Source organism: Spermophilus citellus, assembly GCF_964194105.1.
Source record: "Spermophilus citellus genome assembly, chromosome: 10".
Lineage (NCBI taxonomy): Eukaryota > Metazoa > Chordata > Mammalia > Rodentia > Sciuridae > Spermophilus > Spermophilus citellus.
In genome coordinates, this window is record NC_138197.1 from 110994936 (window position 1) to 111010770 (window position 15835).

Here is a 15835-nt window from a genome sequence, read left to right on the forward strand (position 1 = left end):
TGTGATTCTTCCCAGAATTCTTCAGAGCCAAGACACCACAGTCCTTGGAACTGGAGGGACCCAGTACTTGCAACACACCCAGTCCAAGGACAGGTTGATACAAGCTCACGTATGTGAGCTTCTCCAAAAGTGGCGGGACAGAAAAGAAGGAGGAAAGAAGATGATTTTTTTTAAAAACCAAATATTTAGGAAATCTACCATGAATGGAGACTGATGGCACTCCAAGGAGCAAGTTGATACTTGCTATAGGACAAACAGGACAACTCTTTTATGTGGCTTTATCCAAGGGAGAAGTGCCCCAGCACTCAAAGTCTTTTCTTAGAATAATTTAAATTTAAATTAATGAATTTCATCAAAGAACTGGAAAATATTGAATTAAAGTAGTCAGTATCCTTTCCCTGACCACTTTTAAGTGCTTTTATGACTCTATTCAACTGCACATGGAGTTTTTATGTAATTGTCATGAGAAGCCCTTGGGCTCCCCGTGCAGATCTTCTGGGTCTGAATGCTGGTGTGATTTGTATGACCTGGCAAGTTACCTAAACTCTACAGGCTTTGGTTTTCTCATGTGAGAAGTAGGGATAATAATAGTACCCACATGAAGATCAAATGAGACATCTTGAGTGCCTAGTTCAATGCCAGGTGCACACTCAGTCAGTTGTAACTCTTAGGATTGTTCTTCATTTAAATGGGAGAGCTCTGTGACCCCCATTGTCTAAGACAGGAGAGGTGAGCAGTTGAAGCCTGTTTGCCTCCCCATCTTTCCCCTTCCCACAGTGATGTGACCCTGAGTCTCCCAATCCTCCATCCACTCAGCCCACTCAATCCAAGATGGCAGAAGGAACACAGGAAACAGACATTAAGTGAGCACTCACCGTGTGCTGGAAGAACCCACTCCATGATTTGAGAAAACAAAGGGCTTCTGGACCCTGATCCTGCAGAGAGGTTGCCATCCTCCAGCGAGGTGCTGAGCACTTCATATGCAAACCTAAGCCAGCACCCCACAAGATGGCCAAGGTGATCCACATTCACTTGAGGATCCATTTCTCAAGAAGGTCACTACATATGGGGTGGCTCATGTCAGGCCCACCCTATATGTTGAAGACGTGCCCCCCACTACCTCTGGACAGGACTAGATTTGAAGATAAAGCCTTTTAAGAGGTGATTGAATTAAAATGAAACCATGTGGCTGGGCCCTAATCCAATCTGACCAAGGTTCTTATAAGGAGAGGAAATTTGGATACCAGGAGTGTACATGCAGAGAGACCCTGTGAGGTCACAGCAAGAAGACACCACCTGTGAGCCAAGGTCAGAAGCCTCAGAAGAAGGCAAACCTACGGACACCTTGATCTTGAACTTGTAGCCTCTGGAACTGTGAGAAAAGACATTTCTATTTTTTAAGGTACCCAGATTGTGGTATTTGTTATGGTCATCCCAGCAGTCTAATACAGTTATATTGCTTTTAAAAGTTCAGGGAATATTCAGCCTTTAAAAAGAAGGAAACTCTTGACACATGTTACAACATGGATGACCCATGCTAGTGCCATTTAAAAAGTGCTTAAAATGTTAAATTGTTTGTTCTGTATATTTTATAAAAATTTTTAAAATGAATTTTCTAAAAAGCTTGAGGAGGTTCCCCTCCATAAAGGTCAGCCTCACTGAAATCTTGGCTAATTGCTTTGTAGTTGTTACAGATTGGATCTTATGTGTGCCCCAAAAGCCCACATGCTAAAGGCTCATTTGGCAGCCTGTGGAACTCTTTAGAGGTGGGACCCTGTGGAAGGGAGTTAGGTTACTGGTGGTGTGCCCTTGAAGGGGAATATCGGGCTCCAGTCCCTTCCCATCTCTTTTTTGTTCCCCGGTCCCCATGAGGTGAACAACCTTCTCCAACATGTGCTTCTGCCATGATATATTGTGCTAACACAGGCCCGAGCAACACAGCCAAGTGACCACAAACTTAAACCTCTGAAACCAAGAGCCAAAATAAACATTTTACTCTTTTGTTTATCTCAGGTATTTTGTCATAGCAATGGAAAACTGCCTAAGACAGGGCATGAAGAGAGGAGTTGGAAAAGAAGAGGGAATGGAGGAAGGAAAGGCAGGCCTCAGGGATAAGGAAGCCCTATTTAACCCTGCCTTTCTGTGAAAACATTTGCCTGCAGCTCCAGATGAAAACTTCCCTGGCCCCACTGCTAGAATCTCAACAGGTACACAATGATTGCTGCCTCTGCCAATAATGATGACTGAGAAAAGAACATGATTTCCAAATACAAGGCCGAGATCCCTGAGAATTTTTTTTGTGTGTGTGTGACTTTTTCTCTTCTTGTTTCCCAACTTCTCCTGGGCCTGCTGTCTTTATCACATACAAGAAGAAAGCATTTCCTCTGTGGTGGCCAAAGTGCTTCTCAAATTTTTCTGCAACAACAAAAAAATCTGAACAGCCTTTCCCATTGCTACATCAAATTTGCTGACCTTTCATCCCTGAAATCTGAGAAGCCCAAGGTCTGAGAATAGTGCCCTCTGAGCCTGCCTTTTCACATGAAGAGTTTCTAAAGACGACCATGTCATCATGCCCCCTGGCCCTTATTCTACTGCCAAGCTCCTGAGCTGGGGCCGGGACCTGGGTATGGCAGAGAGAGTCCAGTTCCTCTTCTCTGATATGTCCTCAGAGAGATGAACCTTTCTATTTGGTGGGAGAGGATCTCACAATGGAAAGGCCTGCCACCTCCTTATGCAAGAGATCAAAGTGAACATTGTCAGTAATGGGACAAGCCAAGCTCTGTGTCCCCTGAGAGGATGTAGTGAGAGGACCTCTTCTCCCCGTGGGCACCTCTCCTGCCAAAGATGCAGAGCCCGACTCCATGGAAACACAGACAACCCAGCTGAGGCAGTGTCTGCAATACAGTCGCCCTTGAAATATTCCAAAGTGTCAGGGTCATGGAAGACAAAAAACTGAAAAACAGTTCCGGACTGAAGACAACCAACAGCTTGTAACTCGGTTCCAGACTGGATCCTGTGGCTGGAAAAGCACTATTGGGACAATCTGCGTAACTCCAATGGGACCTGAGCAGTGGACAGGTGGTGTAGCAACGTTGATTTCCTGGTTTTGGTGGCTGACTTGTGGCTATGCAGGACACTGTCCTTGTTTGTGGGAATCACCCACTGAAGTAGACAGGGTGATTGTGGCATCGTATCTGTAACTTACTCTATAATAGTTTTAAAAAAATGAACTGTCTCCCCACTTTTCTATAAGTATAATCTTGTTTCAAAATTTAAAAAAAGAAAAGCAAGGAAGCAGTGTCTTTCTTGGTTGGAAAGGAGGCGAGGGTCACTTTGAGCTTCTATTTAGGTGATCTTAGGCAGAAGCCTCAGGTTTTTCTTTAATAGACGGGAGACTCCTGTGGGGATCGGAGTGGAAATGGAAATGGAAATGGGGCGGGGGGTGTGTGTTGAGAATCAGATGAATAAATTGGACTTAATCCCTAATCTTGCTACTCAGGTAGAAGGACTCATTAAGATTTGATGTAAAATCTTATTGTTATTTTTTTGTAAGTGTCAGTACTGGGGATTGTACCCCGGGCTTCCCACGTGCTAGGTGAGTATTCTACCACAGAGTTACTTCCACAGACCTTTTTATTTTTTATTTTGAGACAGTGTCTTGCTTAGTTGCCTAGGCTGGCCTCCAACTTGTGATCCTCTTGCCTTAACCTCCCACGTCACTGGGATTACAGGTAGGTGTCACCGAGCCTGGGTGATATATGATCTTTTAAGAGTGTTTGTGTGTGTAGACATTTATTTTTTTTTAATGAAGATTATGCTATATGTACTGTTTATGACCTTACTTATTTAATATTATTCTTCAATATCATTTTTAAGAGTTAATATTTATAAATATCCTGTTGGACAAGAATCATGATGATTTGTTAACTAACCCCTGTGGGGCTTTTGACTTGACATTCCTTGGTCCACACTCCATTCTTCAGATATTTGATTTATGTCTTATCTCAATGTGAAAGAAAAAGGAACACCTACTAGGTTCTTTTTGGGAGAACTTGTACTGTTTTCCACCGTCCCATGAACAGAATTGGACTATGAGGAAGAAGTTGAGTGGTGATTAAGGACCCCCTCCTGAACACATGAGCTGGGTTCAAATTCCAATTTTCTATTTTTTAATTTTCTCAGTGCTAGGGATTAAACCTGGGGCCTTTTGCATGCTTGGCAAGCATTCTACCATCAAGATACATCCCCAGCCCTTGACTATCCTCTTATCAGCCATATGAGATTGGGCAAGTCATCTAACATCACTGTGCCTCCATTTTCTCATCTACTATGTGGGGTGAAATGAAGAGAATTCATTCCCAAGGTTATTGAAGGGTAAACAAATCGCAAATAGCTGGTATATTGTAAATTCTTGTTGGCGTTGGCCTTTGTTATAAATAAATGAAGAAGCAACTTTCAAGGTCTGTAGAAAGATAGAAAGACACCAGGTGGGGCAGTCTCCTCCCAGGGTGGGGGTGGGATGTAGTCCTGTGCAAAGAGAAGTAATTATGATGGAAAAAAATTTTTTTGCAAGTCCTAGAGCTGACGTGTACTCCTTGTGACATTTTAATCTCTGAGTAATAGATTCCATTGCCTGCAGAGCTGTAATTTTTTTTCCCCATTTATTGCTTTTTCCTCTTCTCTCTCAAACCTGGATTCCACCTCCTCTCTGCTCTATCCTCCCTCCGGCAACCAGGAACTCTTTCTGGACAATTTTCATTCCTGAGCCAGGTACCTTACTCAATTTAAGCAAGAAGGCCTGAGGCCCCAGCAAGACAGTCTGCATTCCTGGGGGAAAGTGCAGAGGACCTCCTGTGTGCTCCAGGCTACGCAACCCTGCCATGCGGACGTCATAACCATCTTCATCTGGATGGAGAAAGGGGGTTCCATGCATAGGCTTGGCTCTGTCACTCACATGCTTACTGTAAAACCTTATCCAAGGCTCAGTTTCCTCATTTCTAACATGAAAAGAATAATAACAATAACAACCCTTTAGGGTCATTGGGAAGATTGAATTAAATCATGCATGTAAAGTATATTTTTTAGCCACTCCTAGATTATAGGACATGCTCAATAAATGCTAATACCATTATTGTCCTTATTCAGGATTGAAAAAAAAACTGAGCCTCAGGGTAGTTATAATAATTTTCATATTTTGCAGGTGGGGAAATGCTTATACACCTATTTCTAAGTTGAATCATTTTCCCATTGCACAGAGTAGCTTGTTCCTTGCTAGTCAATACAGCCATTGCCCTGTCCTCTACAGTAGCAGAAATGTTAGATGGGTTTATTGGCCACTCAGCTAAGACTGCATGTCCCAGGCTTCCTTGCAGCAGATGTGGCCATGTGACTAGTGTGGCTAGTAGAATGTGCATGGAAATGATATTTGAAGCTTCCTAGTTAGGTATTTACAAAGAAAGGACCTGCTGTCTGTTACTCCTTCTCTCTTGAATTGACTGTATGGACTCTTACGTAAGGATATAAATTTCTATCTTATTTAAGCCATTGTATTTTGGGTTCTTTGTTACAGCAGCCAACCCTCCGTAGAGTAGCCATTTTGGTAGAAATAAAACTCAGGCAAGGAGTCAGGACCCCTCTGTTTACTGGCTCTGTCCTTCATTGCTTCAAGGCCAAAGTATTCATTTCCTCTTTTATCTCACAACTCATGGCTAAAAATTGTACTAGACATTGGCAATTCAGAGATAAATAAAACACAGTCCCAGAGATTATCGAATTTATCTGCAGTCATTTGTATTTATATTTTTAGATACTGAGGATTGAACTCAGCTCTACCACTGAGCTATATCCCCAGCCCTTTTTACTTTTTATTTGAGGCAGGATCTCCCTAAATTGCAGAAGTGACCTTGAACTTGTGATCCTCTGGCCTTAGCCTCCTCCTGAGTTGCTGGGATTTCAGGTGGGTGCCACAACTCCTGGTCCACTTGCATGATGTCTTCATGATGTCATCCAAGTTGATCTTTGAGGAGAATATGCTCCTTAATAGAGGATGTGGCCTATAGTTCCAGAGGGCTCTCTCTGTGGGTTCTAAAGCTTCTGTGGGTTTCCAAATCTTTTAACATAGTAAGTAAAATGTTCAAAACTGCCACAGGGGCTGAGACTTACTAATTGCAAATCCTTGGCAAAATATTGAAGCTCTGCTCCAGTGGTCAAGTGGAAATAATGGTCCGTGAAAGATCAACTTAGAAAACACATGTGACGTACTTCAGTAAAGCACTGGGTCTGATATTTAGGAGGAGCTCCGTGAGTGTTACTGATGATGACCGTGGTGACAATGACAGTGATGGTGATAACAGTGACGAAGGCCCAGGCTTGGCTCTTTGCCGTTCTGGGAAGTGCCTATGATATAAGGTGACTGCGGCCAATACCCTGCCTCCCCCACATGCCATGAAGGACAAACGAGGCTGTTTCTTAAAATACTGTTTCATAAAAGGTGATGTGGCACGGGGAGCCAAGTCTTTGTCGACATTCAGATCTGTGACATTCCCTGAACCTACTTTGAACTTTCAAATTAATTTTCTTGTCTTTGCCAAGTTTCCTTCTGAACATTGCTCCTCTGTTGCAATGTTTTGGGGTTTTGTATTTGTTTGTTTGTTTTGCTTTTGCTGGGTCGGGGGGGTACCAGGGATTGAACCCAGGGATTGAACCACTGAGCCACAACAGACACACATAATGTTTTGTTTTCAGACAGGATCTCACTAAGTTGTATAGGGCCTTGCTAAATTGCTGAGGCTGGCTTCCAACCTGCAATCCTCCTGCCTCAGGCTCCCAAGCCTCTGGGATTACAGGTGTGCACCACCATGCCCGACTGTTGCAATGTTTTATTGTTAATCCTGGGAGTTTGTGTTATTGGCTGATCATCACCTAGTTTTCCTGTCCACATACATACATAATTAATCAGGTAGGATTCAGAAAGAGTTTTAATTTAATTAACATCTGGCCTCTATACAGATGACTATTCATAGCAAATTTTCATTTTATGAATTCAAGAATGCTGACACTCAATACATTACTTTAAATAATAATTATTTTCTTGATTTTGTAGGTGAAAAAACTGATTCAGAATGGTCGTATATCAATCAGGAGTCTCTGATATATACATCTAATCCCAGCAACTTGGGAGGCTGAGGTAAGAGGATCACAAGTTTGAGGCCAGTCTCAGCAATTTGGCAAGGCCCTAAGCAACTTAGTGAGACCCTGCTTCAAAATAAAAAAAAAATTAAAAAAATAGGTTGAGTATGTAGCTCCATGGTAAAGCACCACTGGGTTCAATTCCCAATACCAAAAAAAAAAAAAAAAAAGGGGGGGTCATGTATCTTTCTAGGTCCTTAGAGGCATATCTTCATGATGTTGATAAAGCTGGAACTTGTCATGTAAGCAAGCCTATTTAAAGGCTGTGCATTGACTTTGAATTCAAATGTTTGTATTTTTTTTTCTTAAAGGATCCCAAAATTACATCAGCTACAGGCCACACAAAATCTGGATCTGTGCCTGTAGCTCACACAGATGCTAAGTACTGGAGAAAAAATGAAAGAGAAATTATTTCTGATTTGAATTGAAGTTAATTTGAATTCACTGTAATTTATCAAAATAGTGTTATGGGCACATAAGATTATGGCAATGGACTGATATGGGTCCATTAGATTAGGATTGGATTCTCCCGTGACATGCCCAAATGATATGTTGAATAGATTTTATAAGGTCAATATGTTGGTATCAGCACTTGCTAAAACTGTCTGAGGCACTGCGTGGTGATCATGGCCATGATACTTCCATTTTACAGAACATTTTCTCCCCAACATGCAGAAATGGCAACCACTTTTGCATGAGGCAGAATTATCACCTTTATTTTATTAATCTCCATGGAAGAACAGAGTAGAAGATGAAGGCTCAGGTCATAACCCTATGTGAGACCCTCTGGGAGTCCTAAGATATGACTCAGGACATCCTAGTGGGTGAGCCCCTTGCTTTTAAAGTGTGAGTAATTCTTCACCCTAGTCTGTCCCAGTCTGGAATGTTCTGACTGATCCCATTTCCCCCCTCCCATCTTCAGGTCTTGGATTCCTTCATTCATCTCTTCTGAACACCCACCACCCCATCTTTCATACCTAGGATTAGGCATGGCAGGGAACATGGGAAAGGAGCCCCATTTTGCCTCTCATTATGAACCAGGGTGAGGTGGCGATTGAGCTGGATGCTAATGATGCCCATGTTAGCCAGGGAACTGTGGAATTTTCTTTCTCTGTGTTTCTCTCTTACTCCCACAGGGCCTGTCCTGCCTAACAATCTCCATACCTGGCTTAGGTCACCTAGAGAGCTCACTTGGCAGAGAAAAGTAAATCCATTTTGTGGTTTCTGATTTCCTGAATACAAGTTGGGAAAAGTGCCATCTGCACACCTTCAGAATCAAGATCTCCCTTTGTCTTATCAGTAAAATGCCACAAAACAACCATAAAAACTATGACTCACATTCAAAACAAACCTCATGATATTAAGGATTTGAAGGAGTGGTTTTCTTTATCCCTTGAGAGTAAAGATAAATGAATTCTTTCTCATTTTCCAGGAAACCAGGGTGAAGGTGGGTGAGGAGTCGGGAAGAGGACAAGCCAATTTTTCTGAGCCCTATGCCAACGACTGTAAGTGTGGCAAAGACCTGCCAAGAAAACACAGGCACTCTTGGGGTGATCCTTGAGTTATTGGAGGAGGTAGCTGCTGTTCATTGATCCAGAAACTCTAAAGCCCTCCCTTGGAGTGTGAGACAGATGTCATGCAGTGTGCCAGTTTCCAGAACAGCTCCCGGAGGGTGATTTTTTTTTTTTTTTTTTCAATTTGACAAAGTTTCAAGATTCGGAACCATCTCCATTCTAGACAGACCAACTGTCTTTTTCCCACCATTAAAAATTAAACATTAAAAGTCTTTTCCCTCAACATTAAGAAACTTATCAACTAATATATCCACACGGAGGGAAAATTAAAAAGTTGAGATGAATTTATAATAAAAATTGTTTCCTGCCTTACCTCTCCCTAGCCTGACCCCCCCAACCCCATTTATTTTTCCCAGAAACTATTTCTCCTTTTAAATTTTAAAAGTTTGAATTTTGTAGTGGTTGACTCCATGTTGATGAATAATTTGCTACACCCACGTTTCACAATTTATCAACTTTGTTCTTTACACATTGACTTCCTGTTAAGGTGAGTGAGCTTGGCTCACTTCCTGCTGTAACTCCCTCACCTTTCACAAACTTACATCACTAGTTTTAGCTCACAACTTCTGTCACTTAAAACTATCATTGAATTTTACTTATCCTGCTTTATCTTATCACCTGAAACCAATTCTTGCTAATTTAAGAAAAAGAAAAAAAAAAAAGATCTTTTAAAACAGATACCTATGAAATCAAAGAAGCTGTTAATCTATAACATTCAGAGGTGGAGGTCTCAATAAAGAAATTGTGTTTCTCCCTGTTCACCCTAAGGGCTGGTCTTTTGAGAGGAAAAAAGAAAAAACCTCTCACCTGCCCTCCTACAAGAACTGCTGGAATGGTGAGATGATCCTCAGAATACTGGTCGTATCTGGTTTTATCCATGTGAAAATTATTATCCTTTTCTGAATAAGGGGGACAGAGAAGACCAACCTGCTTAATACATGTCCAAAGTGGCACATGTTGTTGCTGCAGCAATCAGGATCAGGTGAGGTCGGCCATTAAATAAAAAATCATGCTAGTGCCAAGGCTCACTTTTCCACATCTGATCTCAGGCTTTGTGTCTTGGACTCCAAATGGGATGACAGGCCCCAAGGAATAGCACAGGATGTGGCTGGTGCCCTAGACCCAAGGAAACTTGCTGCATGCGACGATCCCTTTACCTTGGCTGGGTTTTGATTCATAAATGACTTACAAGATAATGTCCCTTCCTGATTCACAGTGAGCTATTGTCTATAATGCCCCCTTTAATTTACCTTAGCTGTCTGCCTTCTGAGAATTGGCACAGTCATAGATTTCATTAAATCACGGGAACTGGTGGGAAGCCAGGGACAACTGCAATCCAAGAAGCAAAGTCCAGATTCTGATACTCAGTTGCAGAATCAGATTTTCAGATTTTCCTTGTCAGAACATTTTGTGAAACCAATCTAGAATGACAATAACATTTAACATTCAGGCAGTGCTTTTGTGTGCCAGTAGCTAGATGAGTATTGACATGCATTTTCATTTTAATCATCATGACATCATGCTGACATGAGACATTCTTATTATTGTCAGTTAAGATGATAAAGTTGGGGATGGCTTAATTGCTCAAACTGAATCAGCTAATTAGTGACAGAGCCAAGATCAGGATCTACAGCAGTCAAAATCGATGACCTGAACTACTCTATGTATTGTCTCCCTTGGAGAGCTGATGGTGTTGTTATTGTTGTTGTTTTTAAATAACTTATTGCTATTTATACCCCTCTAAGCCCCTGGAATAGAATTTGAACAAAATTAAAGTTTAGTTAAAGCCAAAGATTTGATTGAGTTATGATCTGAATTTAGTCAATTTAGTTTCATGTGTAGGAAGGACCTAAAAGGAAACATTGTAAGTGCCTTTTCTCATTGGTGAGACTGGCAACAATGTGAATTGCAACATTTACAGCTGTGAAATAGTTTGGATTTTAACAGAATAAATGAAAGAAAAACTGGTTAATTCTTGAAAATTGCAAATATATCCTCCCTAAGCAGCTATCACATTGCAGGTTATCTTATGATGTTCAGAGATTACTCATTGCCATGCACACATAAATATGTGTGTATGTATATATTAAAATATAATAGACATAATTTGGAAATACAAGTATTTCCAAATATATATACATATGTAAATATATAGTTTAAATCATATCCAAGTTGTTTAAATAATCTCACAAAATATCAGCTGGAATTTGATCTTTAAAAATCTGAAGCCAGGTGGTAGGAAAGACAGTGGAATGAGATGCACATCACTACTCTAAGTACATGTGTGCAGACACAAATGGTGTGACTCTATTAGTGTACTACCAGAGACATGAAAAATTGTGTTCTATATATGTAATATGAATTATAATGCATTCTTCTGTCATATATAACAAATTAAAATTAAAAAATAAATGTAAAATGTATATCTCACTAAAATAACCTTAAAAATAAAATAGCAATGAAATAAAAAAAAAATCTAAAGCCAGTCATGGTGGTGCCCACCTGTAATCCCAACTACTAGGAAGGCTGAGGCAGGAGGATGGCAAGTTCAAAATCAGCCTCAGCAACTTAGTGAGACACTAAGCAACTTAGCAAGACTCTTGTCTCAAAATAAACACATAAAAAGGATGGGAATGTAGCACAGTGGTTAAGTACCTCTGGGTTCAATCCATGGTTCCAAACAAAACAAAACAAAATCTGGGAATGACTCAAATGGTTGTCCCTACTTAAGTGAGGACACCCTTCCTAATAAAATAGCACTTGATTGGATTCATTTCTAATACTGCTTTAGTAAGAGTAATTATTGCCAGAATTCCTATCTTCATCCCAGTGCCAGTGAAGACGATGTAAATTGTTAAGAAAATTGTTTTCTTTTAGTGCCTTCTGGAATATTACATAATTTTTTCTTTAGCCATTATTGCCAGAATTCCTATCTTCATCCCAGTGCCGGTGAAGACAAAGATAAAACCAATCTACAGCTTCTGCAATAGCCATCACTGAACTGCTTGCAGAACTTGCCTGGACTATGTATCACCTGTATGCATTGTGAACTGTCTGTTGGTGCAGCGACTTGTGGTAGTGTTGGGGTATTTTTGCTGATGATGTCATCGGTGGTACAATTTTTCCAAAAGGAGCCGTCAATTGGCTTGGTGTATCTTCCTCCCTTCTGCTTGTCATGATCGTTCAGCTAAAATTTGGGGGCCAACAGAGGTGAGGCAAAGAACCCCCCCCCCCCCCCCCCGCTGGTACAAAGACCTCTCCACAGGTGTGGCTGTATACTGGACTGGTAGTCAGTGATGGGTAAGATCCAATTGCAATGGTACCAACCTAAGACAGGAGGCTGACGCATTGAGGTCAGCTCATCTGATAACGGGTAAGGACCATATGTAGTATTGGACAACCTAAGGCAGGCACAGTCCCTAAGCCACATGCTTGCTGTTTAAACAGAGAGGGGGAGATGTTGAGAGCCACAGCCGAAGGGGCCCCAGCAAACTTCCAGCTGCCAGCAAACTTCCAGCTGCCGGCTGATGATTGGCTCACAGAGGCCCCAGCAACATCTAGCTGATTGGCTCCTCTGCGGTGATGCTCATTGGGCTGTTTCCCTGCCCTTTCAGACCACGGAGCTGCTCATTGGGGGACTTTTTTGGCTCTGCCAACGTAACTCAGCCAATCGGCCTCAAGAGCAGGAGGATTGTGGGAGGTGGAGAGAGGCTTGTTGGGGGGTGAGAGGTTTGTGGGAAGCCAGTGGTGGCAGTTGGGCTCTGAGGGTTTTTCCTGAGGAGCTGTTTTGTTTGGCGTGTGTGGTTCTAAAAATAAAGTTAGTTTCTTTTGACAAGTGGCTCCTGAATTGTGCCCAGCCAGACTGCAGCAGAAATGGGATAAAATTGTCACTTAACCATCTGAAGATTGTGGTTTTCTTTTGGTAAACACCCAAGTGCTGTGATAATACTCTTGAGAACAAATGACATTTCATTCTAGAGCCGCTTCATATTTTGCAAAGCAATTCCCATTCATTTAACTGGGTCCCCAGTTTTTGAAAACATAGTCTGTTTTACCTTGGTGACTGCTTCTTGGAAACTGAGCTTCTTGAGGGTGAGTGTTGGCCTGTTTCTTACTTGTTCTACTGCACAGGGCATGGAATGCCAAAACACCACCAAGAAGCCCAGGAGAAAACTGCTGGAACCTCAGAATCTACAGAATCTTCTTCACCCTCCTCATAAAATGAGATAAACCCTGAAAGTTATTTTGAATTTAGCTTATTTTAATACTGTGTAGTTTTTTCCTAATAAAATAAGTTTGTCGTGGAAAAGCAGAGAACAGTACATCATGAAAATCAGACAGCAAGATAGAACCAAGGAAAAAAGAAAGAAGAGAGAGGGAGGGAGGAAGAGAGGAAAAAAGATCCTAATAATTCCACCCCCATAAGTAACTGCCATGAGTGCTGGGTATATATATTTTCAGTGTTTTCCAGTGGATCCATTAATTTTTTTCCAAGTGTGAAATCTCTCAGTAGGATATAAGAATATCAGTCTACTCACTTAAGTAATTTAATTTGTATTATAAGTCTCCATTTTCTTGGAGGGTAGAAAGGTGAACTCAGTACAGAGCCCCCCCACCCCCCACACACACACACTTCAACACTCTGAAGGGTCACATCTTCATTCCTGGGGCTAGAGGCAGTGCCACAGCATCTAGGATCCTGCCTGGGCACTCACCTCCCGTCTGGTCCTCTCTTCATCGCTTTGGTCCTCTGCTGGACTGTTGCTCCGAGCCCTCCTGTGAGAAACAGAATACAATATTTAGCCTTAAATGTAATATAGAGATGTGAGAAAGGCAGCCAGAGGGGAGACAGAGCAGAATGGAAAGTTACACAATAGCACCACAGCCTGTGGATGCGGCCGATCCAAAGTCCACACACCTGAACAATGAGGTGGGGGAAGGGGTCAGCCTTACCAACAGAGACAGAAATCTCCCTGTTAAGAAATAGTAACTTAGGTAAAGAGGTAAGAGCTGCGTATGTGTCAGAGTGCACTCACCCCAAGAAGGCTTTCCTGCCACAAGAGAATAAAGGGAGGTGAGGACAACTGAAGGTATATTTCCTTAAACAACCCACTAGGAGACAGTTCAGGAAGACTGGACAGCCCACAGTACTCAGCCAATGACGAATCTAGGAGGGACCCAATCTGTACAGGTGAGCGGGTTTCTCGTACTTCCATGTTCTCACTGCTGATCCTTCCAGGGATCCTTCTCTTTCGGTCATGCCTGTATCCACTCCTGACTCCAGTTCAGCTACAAAAAACTCAGTGCTGTCCAGGGCCCTGCGACTGCCCACCACTCCCAGACACACAGGTCCATCTGCTGCTCCAGGCTACACTGGGGCCTGGGACCGCTCCCTGGTTACCTGAGGTGTTTCCTGCACATACACATCTCTTCTTCTTACTGGCCTTACTCTTAGGCTCAGGCTGGGTAGAAAAATGTAACCTCTCCTTTCCCGAGGTTCTAAAATTATCCATATCCACCTGATTTCCTCGCTTATTCTACCCCTTCAACCAGCAGCTGAAGAATATCTAGAAGAGGTTTTCTTCTTTCTCACAGGGTCTTTCAAGTCTCTTATTCATGCTGTGAATGTTTGTTGTCACTGTTGTTATTGTCTCCCTTAAGGGCTCCATGTTTTTTGTGGGGGGGTGGGGTGGGTAGTGGGATTGAACCCAGCAGCATTTAATTGAACCCAGGGGCATTTAACCACTTAGTCACATCCCCAGCCCTTTCTAGCAACAGAATCTCACTAAGCTGTTTAGGGACTTGCTGAGTTCCCGAGGCTGGCTTTGAACTTGCGATCCTCCTGCCTCAGCCTCCTGAGTCATTGGGATTATAGACATGCACCACTACCCCCAGCAGGGCTCCTCTACTTTTGAAAGAAAAAAGATGAGGTTGCCGTTTTCTCTCTTTTGCGGTTCAAGTTCACTGCTCCACAGAAGCCTCATCTGAAGAATGGAAAGGCCACAGGAAGAAAGGGAAATCAGGAAAAGGAAAGAATGACAGCTACAGCTGTAGAACAGAGTCCCTCCATTTGTGCTTACAGGACTGCAGGCCCAGCTTTACCTTGAGGGACTGGGAGCACACAGTGAAGGTGACAATGTGCACACACCTGGAGCATGTGAAAAGTGGAGCAAGACCTGCTCTAATCATAGCCTGAAGGAAGAAAGGACTTTTCCAAGATGGAGATAGTTCCTTCTACCTCCTGTCATCCAAGCTCCTGCCCATCTGGATACAAATAGTCACTTCCCACTTGTAGATCTTGACTTCTTCGGCCCTGGAACACAAGTGTCCATCCATGAAGAACCAAGTTTTCTTAACTCATCTCTTACCTTCTGTGTGGTGATGGAGGTAAAGAGGAAAGAGGAGAGAAAGCTCTCAAGAGCAATAAAAGGAAAGCACTTTCTTATGGCAATATAAATATGGTTTGTGCAATTCCGGAAGCTAGGCATCTTTTATTTTCCTCTACTAGGAAACACAGGATGGAGGTTCTTACTTATCTCCCACCCCAGAAGGGGACTCTGACCAGGGGAGGAAGGCTTGGTATGGCTCCAAGATCTAAAGTAGGAACCACAGCCTTGATATAGTGCCAAGACAGCTAATTAAGAAGGTGTTGACGACGCTTCCCAGGGACATTTTTCTAGTGGTTTAACTTTGACAGAAAGTTGATGCTTCTAACAACCCTCAAGAACCTCACATTTTCCAGGGAGTAGTGCCTGGGCTCTTAAGAACTTCCAAGAAATCTGGATTCTCAGAAGACTTTGCAACCTTCAAGTTCACTTGCCCAATCAAGAGCCTTGTGGAGAAAACAAAAGCAGTGGAAACTGGGCTCTCTCACACACCCTGGAAGATTTAGATAAGTCAGATAGGAAGTCTGACACGAATCAGGCCACTGGCTTGGCTTTGGGAATCAGCCCTGCACTCTCCTCACCATTGACTGCTAGGTGTGACAGGGTTGGCCAACAGCAATGCTTGTTAGCCCAAGTGGCTCCGATTACTGCTTCCTTCATCTGGAATTTTCTGAGCATCCTGGCTTA

The 15835-nt window shown here is 42.5% G+C and overlaps 1 protein-coding gene across 2 annotated transcripts in view; it reads left to right on the top strand.

Moving 5' to 3' along the window:
* The window catches only part of CRADD (CARD and death domain containing adaptor protein), a 263193-nt gene extending 256007 nt beyond the window's left edge, over nt 1-7186 (top strand). Inside the window, exon 3 of one of the 2 annotated variants that reach the window (XM_081309184.1) lies at nt 7103-7186. In XM_081309184.1, coding sequence (XP_081165310.1) covers nt 7103-7185 — 83 coding nt within the window. In that variant the 3' untranslated portion in view covers nt 7186. Of the gene's footprint in view, nt 1-2013; nt 2043-7102 lie in introns of those variants that run through there. The other variant, XM_081309189.1, reaches the window with a different exon arrangement.
* Nucleotides 7187-15835: the final 8649 nt, after the last annotated feature.